Source organism: Bos taurus, chromosome 3 (assembly GCF_002263795.3).
Source record: "Bos taurus isolate L1 Dominette 01449 registration number 42190680 breed Hereford chromosome 3, ARS-UCD2.0, whole genome shotgun sequence".
NCBI classification, from domain to species: Eukaryota; Metazoa; Chordata; class Mammalia; order Artiodactyla; family Bovidae; genus Bos; species Bos taurus.
In genome coordinates this window covers 106,824,101-106,840,244 of record NC_037330.1, presented here as the reverse complement: position 1 = coordinate 106,840,244, position 16,144 = coordinate 106,824,101, and the positions used below count along the sequence as shown (strand labels likewise).

The 16,144-nt window shown below is 42.5% G+C and overlaps 1 protein-coding gene across 16 annotated transcripts in view; it reads left to right on the top strand.

Moving 5' to 3' along the window:
* MACF1 (microtubule actin crosslinking factor 1) overlaps positions 1-16,144 on the top strand; it is a 340,927-nt gene that overhangs the window by 90,432 nt on the left and 234,351 nt on the right. For 2 of the 16 annotated variants that reach the window (XM_059882763.1, XM_059882775.1), the window contains exon 1: positions 1-16,144. This exon is cut by the window's left edge and continues 23,483 nt beyond it. The exons of the other annotated variants lie outside the window; for them this stretch is intronic. In XM_059882763.1, coding sequence (XP_059738746.1) covers positions 16,036-16,144 — 109 coding nt within the window. In that variant the 5' untranslated portion in view covers positions 1-16,035. 16 annotated transcript variants of the gene reach the window in all.

The following is a 16,144-nucleotide window of genomic DNA, read 5'->3' as shown; positions in this document are numbered from 1 at the left end:
CTGGCACAGATCACAAGAATCGTCACCTGTTTTTCAGTTCCTTTCTCAAGAGCCCTGGTGTGGGCAGAGCCTTCAGAGCATGTGGTCAAGTCCGTGCCTGTCTTGGGTGTACTGTTTGTGTATCTGGGTGAGACACTTCATCCCATCCCAGTCATGGACGTATTTCACATGCAGTGTGGTGTGTATGGGGCCCTTCACTCTGTGTATCAGCTCCATGACTCGCAGGGCCTGTGTCTGAGAACTGAAAATCACATGCTCATGGTGGTTCGAGGGGTGTCATTTCCCCTGATATATTAGGTACAGGAACTTGCCTAGATAGCAGAAGCTCAGATCTCAGGGCGTGTGTACTGAGTCGTTTCAGTCGTGTCCAGCTCTTTGCAACCCTGTGGACTTCAGCCCACCAGGCTCCTCTGTCCCTGGGATTTTTTTCCAGGCGAGAATACTGGAGTGGTTTGTTATGACCTCCTCCAAGGGATCTTCCCGACCCAGGGATCAAGCCCGCATCTCTTATGTCTCCTGCATCGGCAGGCAGGTTCTTTACCACTGGTGCCACCTGGGAAGCCCCTCAGATCTTAGGGACTTTACCTTGTTGCTGAAAATGCTCTGGTTCCCTCCAGTGTTTTGGCAAGAGCTGGATCTTTGTTCTAATCTTAGTGTTTTGTTTTGTTTTTTTTTCTTTTCTTTTCTTTGAGTTGAGTGCCCTCCTTGGTGTGTGTGGATGAAGCTGATAAGTGGGGGTAACTTACAGTCAGGATAGATAAGTCTTCTACTATTTTCATTCTGTAAAGCAGTCCAGTTGGTTAGATGTTTAGGCTCCCATTGATGTTAAGACTGTAAGGCGTGCTCCTGGTCATCACTGTGTTTTAGCAGCTACCAGTCTGTGTGATTGTGAGGTTGGATGCTAAATCAGTAGTTTACAAAAGGATAAAAGAAAGGATATTTAGTGCTAGTGCTCAAGGAATGGGATTCCCCAGTGGCTCAGTGGTAAAGATTCTGCCTGTCAATGCAGGAGATGCGGGTTTGATCCCTGGGTCGGGAAGACCCCTGGAGAAGGAAATGGCAACTCACTCCAGTAGTCCTGCCTGGAAAAAATCCCAGGAAAAGAGGAGCCTGGCAGTTTACAGTCCATGGAGCTGCAAGAGTTGGACCCGACTTAGCAACTAAACAACAACTCAAGGAATATTTGAGGAGAGATATCTTAGCAATATCAACTGTTGCTTTTGTGTTTTATGCATCATTCATCTGCAAGTGACATGGAGATAGGGGCTTTTGGGTGGCATAGGATGCTGCCAAGAAATAGGAGCCCCTTTCTTTAAGATACACCGTATGTGCTGGCTGCTCTGTGTGCTCAGTTGTGTCCAGCTCTTTGTGACCCTGTGGACTGTAGCCCACCAGGCGCCTCTCTCCAGGCAAGAATACTGGAGTGGGTTGCTATTTATTCCTCCAGGGGATCTTCTCGACCCAGGGATCGAAGCCGTGTCTCCTATGTCTCCTACATAGCAGGTGGATTCTTTATAGCTGAGCCATCAGGGAAGCCCAAGATACATCATAAGTAAGAAGAAAAGTGAAAACAAAAACAAACCCCCAAACAAACAAAAATGCCTGAAATTGGAAAGAGCGGGAAAGACAGCTTTGTTTATTACTTGGTGCTGTCTTTAATTGTTGGACAGCACTACCAGGCACACTGTGGGACTGAAACTGATCTTCATACCCTGGAGGGGGCTATGGAGGACATGAGTCAGCTTTTCTTAGAGAAGGGTGCTGGGCTTCCTTGGGCCCAGTTAGCATCATTGCTCCTCCCTGCTAGTTGTGCTTCTCTCTGTTCTCTGTCCATGAAGTAACAGGTCAGTAGAGTAGATTTTTAACTTGAAATGCCAGGGAAAGTATTCTCTAGAATGGGTTTGATTTGGGAGCTTCCTGAGGATAATTTGTGATGACAGTGTTTCAGAAATCACCACCTGACTCACTGAGCAGAAGCAGCAGTCTTGTCCTGAACGTGTTCTTTGTGTATCCGTCCCTTAATAGATACAGGTCCTCTCTTCCTTTGGTTATGAGCTCAAGGCCTTTAATCATGAGGTTGAGCCAGTGGTAAGCAAGAACTATTCTGACATGCCAGTTAACCAGAATGTTAAAGGAATCCACATGGGAGCTGGGGTTCCAAACATCTCTGATTTTTTTTGGTGGGGGAGGAGAAGGACTCCTTTATGGGTTCATTATCAACTATAGTATAAAATCCAAACTCATCTTGTCACTTAAGACCTCTCATAATCCAGCCCAACTTTCTATAAAATTGTTTTTATCAAAATTATATTTGTTCTTATTTTAAAAGGTCAAATATTACTATTACTATGAAGTTTCTAACAAAAGTCATTTCCTGTTCTATCCGTTCCTACCTGTGAGAACTACTTAGCTGTTTCTTTTAGTATTTTCCACTGCTGCTGCTGCTGCTAAGTCGCTTCAGTCGTGTGCGACCCCATAGACGGCAGCCCACCAGGCTCCCCCGTCCCTGGGATTCTCCAGGCAAGAACACTGGAGTGGGTTGCCATTTCCTTCTCCAATGCATGAAAGGGAAAAGTGAAAGTAAAGTTGCTCAGTCGTGTCCGACTCTTCGAGACCCCATGGACTGCAGCCTACCAGGCTCCTCCGTCCATGGGATTTTCCAGGCAAGAGTACTGGAGTGGGGTGCCATTGCCTTCTCCATTTTCCACTACACTTATTAATGTACTCTTGTACTAGTGATTTTGAATTTTCAGCTTTAGGCGTTATCCGTTGCTGTTCTCTAGGAAATCTGCGTTTAGTTTTTTCATCCCTGCTCTTTCCCTTGTTTCTGTTGCCACATATTATTACCATTGCCAGGTACTCAGTGTTTAGATGGTTATGATCATATAAAGTTGCTTAAAGCTGAGGCACATAGTATTCTACAATTATGTTTACTTTCTTGACCAATTTTTAAATTTTTTTCCCTGGAATTAGCAACTGGCCTGTGTTATCATTTGTTTACCATTCCACGTGCCTATCTCCATGCTCTCCTCTGGGACTCTAGGGCAACACTCAGTATGCTGGAACATATCAGATAATCTTTTGGTTCATTATTTCCTTTGGAGACATCCCACCCCTCCCCAGGAGTTTTCTGTTTTCCAGCTGTAGCTTTTTCTAAAGCTAAAACCCTGAGTCTTCCCTTTACCATCAGACTGGGGAATTCCTTTGCCTCTCTTCTGTATTGGCTGCCCTGTTTCCTGGATCTCATGCACTCATTTTTCTTGGTTTATTGCATCTCTTCATTGGAATATATCGTAGAGTAGCTTCCTGAGAAAGGATCCTTGAGAGATTAATGTCTTTGAGAATTTGCTTATTTGAAAATGTCTTTATTCTCCTTTCCATTTAATGGAGGGTTTGGGTGTAGAGTGCTAGGTTACAAATGACTGGCTTTCAGTGCTGCCATTGAGAAGTCCAGTGCCACTCTGGTTCCTGACCTTTGTTTGTAATCTGTTTTCTTTTTGATAGCTTTTAGGATTTTATTTTTATCTCTGATATTCTGAAATATGAAGATGTGCACTGATGAGGGTCATTTTTACTTACTGAGTTAGGTTCTCTGTGGGTCTTGTTTATTTGAAAACACCTCTTTTATTTATTAGTTCTTTGATAATTTCCTCTCTTTCATTTTCTCCTTCTGGTACTTCAGTTAGTTGGATACTGGACTCCACTGTTGATTTTCTGTCCTCTCCCCCTCAGTCTATATTTTCTGTCTCTATTTTTGTTGCGATTTATGGTGAAGATCTTCAGCTCCATCTTCCAGCTCTTCCTTGAAGTATTTATTTTTGCTTTCATAATTTTTAATTCTAAGCATTTCCCCCTTATTCTCTGCATATTGCATTTTTATATACTTGTTCTTGTTTTATGGCAATATTACCTTTTAGGACTCTGCAGATAGTAATCACCACCTCCCCTCAGTGTTTTCCTCTGCTTCCAGTATCGTCTGTGTTTGTTTCAAGCTCCTTCTGTTTGCTCGTATGGCCTACGTCTTTCATGTTAGAGACTCTCTTATGTCTGAAGTTTCTTGGTGGTCTTCATAATTAAGAGTTAGCCCCTAAAAAGCTGATTGGTGGGGCTTGTTGGCTGGTGTGCTGTAATGATTGATGGGGTAGGGAAGGTCCATTTCCCCTGGCCAGTCTCCTTATCTGGGGCCTCCTTAGCCTGGCAGCCAGAGCTCTGGGGTTGCCAAGCAGGGCAACAGGGCACCGGGGAGGGTTGTGTTGTTCATTATGTCAGATTTCACTTAATGCTCCTGTTTTCGGTGAGGTTCCTCACTCTGACCTCAGGTGAGCCTGAAGACACTGAACCAGTCAGTGTTCCACCTCACCCTGCAGCTCCCCCCACCCCACCGCCAGGCCTTCCAGGGTGCCGACTGCTTCCAGTTCCCGAGCCTTTCTGGGTACCGACTGCTTCCAGTTCCCGAGCCTTTCTGGAGTCTTGCAGCACCGGTTGCTGCGTCCCCAGCCCCTACAGGCACTTAGCAGAAAGAGAAAGCGGAAATTTAAATTAGTGACCATTTATCTTTCCACTCTCTAGTTAATCAAATTTCTGTTGATATTTTAAATTCAAGACTGGTTTATAAAATTTCTGTTGTTGGTAATAGGTAATATAGAACCTAGCCAACTAAATATTTCACAGAACCGTGGAATTTTAGAGCTGGGAAAGAGTTTAGAGATCTAGAATATCAACTCATTTTATGAATAAATAAATAGATCCAGTGTGATTAAATGGTGCTAGAGTCATAATAAGCTAGAGACAGAAATGGGACTATAACTTCATTGTCTAGCTCTCAAGCTGCTAGATATAGTGATAAAAGCTGATACATGCTTAATTAAATATACTGGTTAATTCAGAGTTAATCAGAGGGCACTTTCTGTTTCTTTTTTTTGTTTGTTTTCAATTTTATTTCTTTCTTGTGGCTGTTGCCGCTTGGGGTTTTTCTCTAGTTTCAGAGAGCAGGGGCCACTCTGTAGTTGCGCACACGGGCTTAGTTGCTCTGAGGTGCGTGGGATCCTCCCAGACCGGGGAATGAACCTGTGTCTCCTGCACCGGCAGGTGGAGTCTTCACACTGAGCCATTCTTGTTGAAAATTTTTATACATTTCTTTTGGTCTTAGTAATTACATAATTTTGTCATAGGTAATTTCTTTCTGATTTTTGTTTTTGACAAGTCGGGATATTGAATATTTAGTTTGAATTTTGTAAAAAACTGGGTTGTGTAATAGTTTTTCCCCAAGGCCTTAGGAAACCATGGATTACAGGTGAGAAGGATATAAGCAAACGAAGTGAGAAACGCTGTGATTTCAAGAAAAATTCTTTAAAAATGAGTGATTATGATGTATGTGGGGTGATTCTTTTTCTTCTTCAGTAGTAGAGTACATACAGTAGGGGGCAACCCAGTCTAGCTGAGTCCTAGCTAAAGTTTTGCTGTTTGAATATTTGTCAAGGATTATTGCTTGAAGTATCCTTAAGGTAAATTGTGTCAAAGGTCCTCCGTAATTTCCCTGAGTTATTTAGCTCTCGGCAGTCATTTCTAAACTGTTTGAGATAGCTCTGCTGATCATCATCTCTGAGAGGCTGGAAGCTCTAGGAGTATCTATTGGGAGACAGTTGAACAGTAACTATGGTTTTTTTTAAGGATTTGTTGAATATCAAGAATGCCAGTCACTAATCGAAACAGCCAGATGCCATTCTTTTCTTCAGTCCCCACTTTGGGCACCTGAGGGTGGATGGGCAGGTACTTACTTAAGAGGCTCCCTCTTCCTCAGATTTGGCTTTCATCAGTGCTTTGCCTCATAATATAAGGCTGTAGGACAGCAGATGGTCTGATGCTGGGGCTGGCTTGCAGTCTCCATTGGGCAGAGCTGTTGCTAGAGAAGCAGTCTTACGGTGGAATGAACCAGAGCTGACCAGTAGGCTGGGCTGGGCTCTGCTTCATGTCCATTACTCTTGGTTTCATCCAGAAGAGAAGCTGTGGTCCCGATTTCAGATGTGCTTGTTGATGTTTCTGCCTTTGCCTGCTTCTTCATTGCCACCTGGCTGTCATTGGAGAGAATTCACTATAGCTCTAAGACTCTGCAGGGAGGTGAGAGGAACTATGCTTGTTTCCGGGACGGGATGTGTGTTCTCTTCCATTAAAACTGTTACCCACATTTCCTTTTATTACTCGTTAAGTCAGAGGCAGCTGGGAGGATGCATTACTCACCAGGCACACACAGTGGCCCTGGCTGTGGACAGGGAGTCTGGGCTGAGCTCAGAGTGAGTCAGCTCAGGGAATGGAAAAATTGCAGGGTAGTGTGGGGTAGGGGTTGTGTGCCAGTGACTGTTCCTTCTCTGCCTGCTCTTTTCTCTATAAGGACTCATCAGAAAGCTGTGAATACTGGGCATCCAGTTTCGGTAGTCAGTAAGCCAACCAAACTGTGGTGATGGTGTCTCCTGTGAAAGGAATGAGCTGACTGCACTTGGCATTGTTGTCTTCTCTGTCGTGTGTGTATATGGGTTTTGAGGCAAGCTTGAGCTTGTATAGTAAAGTTCTGTGTGTGAGGATTTCACTAGAATCAAGCAATCAGAGTCTCTTTGTCTTAGTTATAAATTTAGTCATCTGTATCTATTTTTGTCCAGTAGGGGTCACTGGGGTATTAAACTCTAAATGAGAGCCCCATCTAATCCCATGATAGACCAATCAGATTCCTTATCTTTATTGTTTAGAGTACTTTTTTTATTTTTAGAGCAGAAATGGAGGATGTGAACTGTGTGGAACATTAATTGTTTGAAGAGTAGATTATTCCAATGGTTGAGATGGAATTGATTAAAAAAAAAAAAAAAATAACCAGCACCCCCTGAGACCCCCTGAGTTGGAAGCAGGGAGTCTTAACCACTGGATCTCCAGGGAAGTCCTGAGATGGAATTGATTTTATGAGTAAGATTTGAAGAGCAGTTTTTAAAGACAATGACGAGAAATAAGGGAAGAAAATTGTTTATTAAAGCATCTGATATGTACCCATGTACTTTACATATATTCCTTATTTAATCTTGTGAACAATGGTGAGAAACAGGTATTTATATACACATTATAAGTATTAGGAACCCAAGTTCAGGAACATTAGTGGCTTCCCCAGGGTCACATTATTATGAACTGATACTATCAGGGGAGATCCTGTTAGCCATGTTTCATTTGACTTTGGTCCTTGGACCCTGGTAAAGGGTCATGAGACCAGAAGATTATTAGAAGGTAAGCAGAGCCTGATGGTAGATTCTCCTGAGAAAGACTAAAATGATTCTTGTGTTGAATTAGAGTTCAAAGCAAGCTGCAGAGATTCATAAGTGGAAAGAAGCTAGCAAGTCTGTCTTTATCTTCAGGGGGCAAGTTCTACCTCTTTTTCACTTAGAGAAAAAGTGATGTGGCCGGGATGTGGTCAACTGTCTCACAGAGATCTAAAATTAGCTCTGTTTGTGTGCAAAGTTTGGTTTCCATGGATAAATAGTTTAAGTTGGTCTCTCTGACCTACCTCTTATCTTGGCCCAGACTCTTCTTTTGAGCCTTGAATGTTGCTACCTATTGACATTTTCAAGCCTGCCCAGTTATATCTTTGTTGAGCTCCTGACCCCTCAGTCGGTTGCATGTTTATGCTACTTTTGCATTCTTGATTTTCTGATATCTCAGGAAAACAAGTTGATCACATGTTCATAGCCAGACCACACTAAAAGACATTTCCCATTGAGACCATTGTTTTTATTTGGAAAAGCATTTTTAAAATTGCATTTAGGTGGGATACAAGTAAGACGCTAACTCTCTTTCACTGTGCATTTACTTGGAATGCATATATTTCTGGACAAAAATAACAACCTTGGCAAAATTCAGAAACAGCCCCTGTAGACAGGGCTTCTTATTCTTAAGTCACATTTTTCCATTTATTTAAGATACTGACTCTCAGAGTATCCTGGAAAAAGTTTAATAGCTAGATCTTATTATTTTTACTTTGCTGGGGAAAACAGAACCCGAAAGAGAGGGATTATTTAAAATGGTGATATGGATATTAAGGTTGACTAATACTCTTACACTTACATTTTCCTTTTGGAAGCAGGGCCACTGAAGCCCATTTTGTTTTGTTCATTGAGTTGGTGGTTTAGATCTGTTAAATACCTTGACTTACCTCCTTGCATTGGCCATTGAAGATGATTTGATGCTTTGCTAGGTCCCATGTGGCTCTGTGGTAGAGAATTTGCCTGCCAGTGCTAGAGATGCAAGAGATGTGGGTTTGATCCCTGGGTCAGGAAGATGCCCTGGAGGAGGAAATGGCAACCCACTCCAATATTCCTGCCTGGAAAATTCCATGGACAGAGGAGCCTGGTGGGCTACAGCCCATGGGGTCGCAAAGAGCTGGACACGTCTGAGGCATGAGCACATGAACAAGTGTTCTAGTGCAGGAACAATGATAACAATAGTTAACATTAATGCGGATGAGAAAAATGCATGGACTATTCGGCACTCAGTAAGCACTAACATATATATATATAGTGCTTACTGAGTGCCGAATAGTTCATGCATTTTTCTTACCTAATCCTCACTGGAACACTGTGAAGAGGTAATTTTATCATCCCCATTTTACAGACAGGGAAATTGAGAATGAAAGAGATTAAGTAGTTGGTCCAAAGATACAGATAGAAACCATGAAGTCAGATTTTGGGTCTAGGTTTGGCTAAAGATTGTGTTAGAGTTCTGGAAAGATGGAAAGAGAGAAAAGAATGGGGCTTGGGGAGAGTTTGGCTGCTGGACAGAATTCATATCTCGAGAGACTTGTGGAAGTGGAATTTCTGAATCAATAAATTAACTTTTTCCTCATAATCTCTCAGGTACATTTGGAAGTTCACTGTTAAAAGTGTCTTGGCTCCTTTGTTAGTGTGTGTTATCTGCTGGGCCTGTTTAGAGGAGCATGTTGAGTTATTCCTGCCATAGGATGAATAGTTTTCTGGGCACTTGCTCTCTGGTGTGTTTTTGTGGTGAAAATAGATGTTGTATTTTGGGAATCTTGATGATTTGTTGGATCCAGTTTTTCTTTTTCCATTGTGTTCCCCCGTTATTCGTGGCCCTCACAGTGCTTTTTAGATCCTCTTGCTCTTTTCATCTGTTCATTCATTTATTCATTCATTTCATGAGTAGATCTTTAGTGATGAGATTTTATGTAGGAGAACGATTTTAGCTTCAAAAACTTTAGTGGAGTAAAAATATATACACAGCTATTGTTATAAAGTAGAAAATGCTAGATGTCATAAGAGAGAAGCCTATAAATTATAAGTGCACAGAAGTTGTTTACTTCTAACTGGAATGGAGGGAGTCACCAGGGAGAATTCTGTGGAAAGACTGGCTTAAATTGATCCACAGCAGTGGGACTTTGACTTATGGAAATGGGAAGGAAATACATGCCAGGGTAAGTGAAGGAAACTTTGTAAAGCCAGAGTTTTTAACTTGCTCACTGTGAGAAATGCAAGTTATAGAATTAAATGACAGATGAGTATTTATTGAGCGTTTAAGACAAACCAGGCATTATGTATGCTTCAGGGAGATTAATCTCACAGTGGATGAGAACAGGGTCAGCAGGTTGGAGACTGGGATTAGGAAAATTAGATTTGGTAATTTTGGTGATAGGTTAGGTAAGTGATCAGTTTACCAAGGTTTTGTATAGTCTGAGCAGTATTCAGATGTCTTTTTTTTTTTTGGCTGCAGCTTGCAGCTTGCAAAATCTCAATTCCCTGACCAGGAGTTGAACCTGGGTCAAGGCAATGGAAACCTGGAATCCTAACCAGTAGGACACCAGGAAAAACTGCCTGGTGTTTCTTCTTCTTCTTGTTTGTTTGTTTTTTTAAGTTAAGTAATTAATTTATTATTGGGGCTACGCTGGGTCTTGGTTCCTGTGCTTGGGCTTTCTCTAGTTGCAGCCAGCAGGGGCTACTCTCTAGCTGCAGCGTGCAGGCTTCTCTTTTGGAATGTGGGCTCTAAAGCTTGGACTCAGTAGTTGTGGCTCTCGGGCTTAGCTGCCCTACCACCTGTGGAATCTTCCCAGGCCAGGGATCGAACCTGTGTCCCCTGCATTGGCAAGTGAATTCTGAACCACTGGACCGCCAGGGAAGACCTATTCAGAAGTCTTGTGATTACATGTATTAAATAGTTTTTTTGCTGTCCCTCCAAATAATGATAATTACAGACAGTATTTATTGAGCACATACTGTATGCCTGGCACAATCTAAACACCATAAGTGCCTTAACTCATTAATCCTCACTACAGCTCTGTGGGACAGGTTCTATTATTATCATCATTTTACAGATGAGATGGAGGTTCCTTGAAGTCACTTATGTAACTTGCCCACAGGTGCTAATGTACTGTATATAGTAGAGTCTAGATTTGAGCTCAAGTAGGCAGACTATAGCCTGTGGGGTCGCAAAGAATTGGACATGATGGAACACAGCACAGTCTGGTTTCAGATTGGGCCTGTAATCACCATGCTGCTAAAATACTCATGGCATCTAGGTTATTGAGCAAGAAATTTGGATTTTTTTCCTGCCTTTATTGTGTTCAGTGACTCTTGGGTATGTAGAAAATTCTTTTTAGACATTCTGAACCTTTGCATTTTTATTGTTGTCTCAATACCGTTTTGCTAAATCTTAGAGATCGGAGTCATAGATGTCTCCTAATGAGCTTCTGTGAAGCCCACATCCTTTGCCTCCTGGACTCACTGGGAAAACACAGGTGACAGGCACTCAGGGCCAGGATTTGATGCTGGACCTCCCAGTTCCAGAGATCCGTGGTTTCTAATCCTGTTAGTCATGTGGTAGTCTCCACCAAAATTTTAATCTTAAATTGTATTTGATTTTTTTTTAGGTCTCTTTTTGTAAACATTATTTTTCTACATTTCACTCTTTTAAATGGGTTTTATATTTCCAATCTGTATCTGCTAAAGTTCTGATGCTGGTGGATGTTGGTTAGTTTTGAGACCAGATGTACTCCATGACAGTTCAAATAAAACATACAGCCTCCTTTCTCACAGGCTTGCTTTCATCTCAGTCACAGATACTGACGTGATTTGGGGCTGTTGCTCTGTTTCAAGATTTCTGTGGGTAACGGTTGTGGGTGACCAATCCTAAATTCTTGTGAGTGAAGTAATCTGATAGAAAGGCAGGTCTCAAGTCTTAATGAAGTTCAGAGTGTTGCTTCTACAAGGTTTTTTTCCTGGTTTGGGGCCCTTTCCATTGGCTTTTAGCAAAGGATATCCTGGAGGGTGCTGAATATGTCTTTAAATGGCCTATTCTCTGTGTCATAAATGATCTCTAAAACAAAAACTAGCCACTCCCCTTGCCAGCTTCTAACCACTTCCTGTGACAACACACAGATCCATCTTAGTTTTTCTGAGTGAAAACATTATTTTCACAAGGCAATTTCTCTGCCCTTTTTCCTTCCTTCAAACATGCATGTGTACATATACACAAAAGCCAGAAACAAACTTTTGATTTGTGATATGTAGAAAAACGGTGTATGCAAGGTATAGCATGTTATCTTAGAAAAATCTACAAAGAATAAATTAAGTTGGATACTTTCCATTATCTTCTCTGATAACAGTAGATTCAGAATGTATCTTGCTATTTGAGTCCTTGAATTTTTTTTCCCTCCAAATTTCCTAGGTGTTTTTGAATGGCACAAACATGATACATGATTTTCCAATTAAGACAGCCTTGCAATGGCTTCAGGTAGCAGCGTAAGGAAGAGAAATGGCTTTCATATTAGGAAATGATTTGGTGAAGATACTTAAAAGATTGCAAAGAAGTGTTATACAGTGGTGACACAGACAGCACTAGCTCTGTAACATTTTGTGTTGAAATTGAGATTCTCTCTTTAGAGCTGGGTAGAGCTCTTTATAGGCTCTGTCTTACAAAGAGGAAGTATTCCAAATATTTAAATATCTAAAATTGTTTAACTTCAAATTAGCATACAGATTTTGCCAGAACTTTTCAGCAAAAGGAGGTAGTGTGCTTAAAATAAATTGACTAGAAATCAGCCAGATAAAAGTTCAGATGCCAGTTCATCCTCTTACTTTGTGACCATGTGTAATTCGAACAAGTTACTGCCTAAGTGATCTCACGTAGTTTCTTGACTGCAAGACAGTATCTTGGGTCTCTCCCAGAACTCTGGATTCATATATTCAATTGCATATTCAAAATTCCACTAAAATGTCTACTAGGCATTTCAAAGTTAATGTATCCAAAATAGAATTCCTACCCCATTCCCCACCCCTCACGAAAAAAAAAAAAACAACACGCCAAGCAACTACAACCACCAATGAACCGCAGACCGTCTGCTTCTCTGGCTGCCTTCCCCATCTTAGGAAATAGCAGTTCTGTCTTTAATTTCTCAGGCCCAAACCTGGAAGTCATTCCCAACTCTGTTCTTTCCTTGCTCACCCCACATCCAGTCTATCCGCAGATCCTGATGACTCTTTTTTTCTTTTTTTAGTTTTAAAAATATTTATTTATTTATTTGGCTCAGTCGGATCTCAGTTGGGGCATGCAGGATCTTTTTTTCCAAGTTACAACATGCAGGAATTTTAGTTGTAGCATGGAGGATCCTTATCTGCAGCGTGTGAAGCCCTCGTTGCGGTACGTCGGATCTAGTTCCCCGACCAGGGGTCAAACCGGGACTCCTGCATCCTGCATTGGGAGCGCAGAGTCAGCCACTGGAACACCAGGGAAGTCCTGACTCTTTTTTAAATTTGTCCAGAATATGACCGTATCTTACCATCTCTATCACTGCACCCTAATCTCGGATATCATTTCTCAGGCACTAGTTTTCACTTGGATTATTGTAATCACATTGTAACTAGTTTCCCTGCTTCTGCTTTTGCCTCTCAATACAGCAGTCTGTTCTCAATACAGCAGCAGGAGTGGTCCTTTTAAAACCTAAGTTAAATCCTATCACTCTCTCACAGGAAACCCTCTAAAGGTTTTCCATTTCACTTAGAACAAAAACTGGAGTCTTTACATATGCCCTATACAGACCAGGTGATCTGACCCCCACCTCTGGTCTCGTCTCCTGACATTCCTGTTCGCTTTCAGCTTCAGTCATTCAAGTTTCCTTGACCTCCCCTGAACACTTCAAGCCTACTTCTGCCTCAGGGACTTTGCACTTGCTCTTTTCTTTGTTGGGCTCGTCCTTTGTCTAGATAGCCATATGACTTGTTGGCTTGTAATCTGTAGGTCTGCTCAAATGTCATCGTCTTAGAGAAGCCTTCCCTGACCATTCTGTACAGAAAACTGTAAACATCTCCCCTCTGGTTCTCCCTTCTCCTCTTCATCTCCTTAGTATATGCTTTATTTTCTGTCTTCCTCTATCTTCCTACTAGCATGTGAGTCCCATGAGGGCAAGATCTTTGCTTTATTCACTACTGTGTTACCAGTGTCTAGAACAGGAGAAGGCAACGGCACCCCACTCCAGTACTCTTGCCTGGAAAATCCCATGGACGGAGGAGCCTGGAAGGCTGTGGTCCGTGGGGTCGCTGAGGGTCGGACATGACTGAGCGACTTCACTTTCACTTTTCACTTTCATGCGTTGGAGAAGGAAATGGCAACCCACTCCAGTGTTCTTGCCTGGAGAATCCCAAGGATGGGGCATCCTGGTGGGCTGCCGTCTATGGGGTCACATAGAGTCGAACACGACTGAAGTGACTCAGCAGCAGCAGCAGCAGAACAGGGCATGGCACATAATAAATATTTGATGAATGAAATGTAGGTTAGCATAAAATTGTAGATGATCTTGACACCAGATTAAGGCATTCATATTGTATTAGTTCCCCCATTAAAGGCCCTTTATTAACCTTTCTGGTTAGTAGATTGTGCAAACGTAAAACCCTTCCCTTTTATTAAAAAAAGAGGGGATAAGTTTACAGATATTAAAGCAGTTTGCATTTTAAAAACTTTTTTGTGGTAACACAGCATGTTTATATACTGTAGTTGAAAAGGCACTGTAGAAATAAAGAGCTAGTTTGATAGAAAAAAGAAGTTGTAACCCTTCTCCGAGTGAAGGATCCTGGATGTTAGATGTACTCTTGGCTGTTGGGTCATCTGTGTTTTTGTGTGTCCACACTCCATTTTATAAAGTATCTCTTCATAGGAAAGTAGATGAAGAGGGGGCATTGCAAGAACTTTGCATGTGCAGCTTGGATTGGGCAGACTTCTTTCTAGCCTTCGAATGTGTTTCTTAGGTTTATTGAAATATAATTTAGGGACTTCCCTGGTGATCCAGTTGTGAAGAATCCACCTTCCAATGCAGGGGACATGGGTTTGATCTGTGATCAGGGAACAAAGATCCCACATGCCACGGGACAACTAAGCCTGCGTGTCACGACTGCTGAGCCCGCGCTTTCTAGAGCCCATGCTCCATAGCAAGAGAAGCCCATGAAGTGCGCCTAGACAAAGCCCAAGCACCTCAATGAAGAGCCAGCACAGCCAACATAAAAAATTAATTAAAAATATAATTTATATACGATAAAATCCATCCATTTAGGACTGCAATGTTGTGAGTTTTGACAAATGTATATAGCAGTGGAACCATCATCACCATCAGCATATAGAACATTTCCATTTCCTTGTGTTCCTCCTTTGTATTCTGTTCCCTTCCCTCACCCCATGCCCCTGGCAACCACTTATCTGACTTCTGTTCTTATAGTTTGCTTTTCTAGTGAAATCACACAGTATACGTGATTTTGCATTTGGCTTCTTTCATGTAGCTTGTTACTCTTGAGACTCATCCAGGCTGTTGTATCAGGAGTATGTTCCTTTTGTATTGCTGTGTTGTAGTCCCTTGTATGGATGCACCACAGATTATTCGTTCACCAGTTGATGGACATTCGGGTTGTTTTCAGGTTTTAGTTATTTTGAATGAAGCTGCTATAAACGTTTATGTGCAGGTTTTTGTGTGGACACATGTTTTCATTTTCCTTGAGTCAGTACCTGGGACTTACATTGTTTGGTCATATGTGTGTGACTGTTTTCTAGAGTAATTTCTGGAGTGGCCAATTTCATCCCCACCAGCAATATATGAGAGTTCTGGTTGCTTTACATCTTGCCAGGACTTGGTTTTAGTCATTCTACAGGTGTGTATATGTTAAAATGTTTTCAATTGCTGCTACAATGTCCGTTTCAGGTTTTCATTTGCAAGCAGGTCTTAGTTTCATGAACGGCACTGTTCTCTGCTGTCGTTGAGCGTCCTGCTGTCCCCTTGGGCAGCTAGTAGAAATCAGGTAGATTTTTCACCTCTTGGAAAACATACTTGTGGAGCAGTTTTGCTCTCCTTGCTGATCGTCAGCATGCCTGATGTGAGGTCTGTTTCATGGAGCTTGATCTGCATGTCATCCTCTCTGTAGTGATGTTCGGATCCCTTGCCTCTTCCTCCCAGATTGTGGGTGTGGAAGGATTGCCCACCCACTGTGCCAGGGAACTTGTGGACACTTAAACATCCTTCTGTACTTTACCTCCTCCCTGCTAGTGGTTCCCTGGTGCTGCTGTGACTTTTTCTTCTGGCTCCATCCCAGCCAGGCTGGGAATGGAAAGTTAAGAGTGTGACGTCCTCTGACAGCCTCCCATCTTGTAGAAGGGTCTGAGGCTTGTTTGTTTAAGCTGAACAGAGGATGCCAAAGATAGAGTTTGAGTCAGCTCAGCACCAGCTTAGCCGCCCCTTTTTGCTCTCCTGGTTCCTCCTTCCCTCTCCCCTCCCCCTCTGGCCAGTTGTTTCCTGGGCTTTGTCTGAGACACACTGTGGAGTTTTAGTCCCGTCTGCTACTGCGTGCGTGCGAGATGGGGGAGAAGCCGCCAGGAAGTTTCTGACAACCCTGAGCTGCGGGGCCTCTGCCTCTGCTGATAGTACGGGACGGCGGTAACCTCAGGAGAAAGGCATTCAGAGGCTGCGCCGAGCTGTGGGCTTGTGGCTCACTCGGGGGAGGAGGAAGGACGGGCCTGGAAATGCCTCTCTTAGATGCCTCTTATTTGCCACCAGCCATCTTTATTTTGACTCACGTTCTTGGAGTTGCCGGTGTTCTATACTGGAAAAGATGTGCCAGAGGCAGAGCAG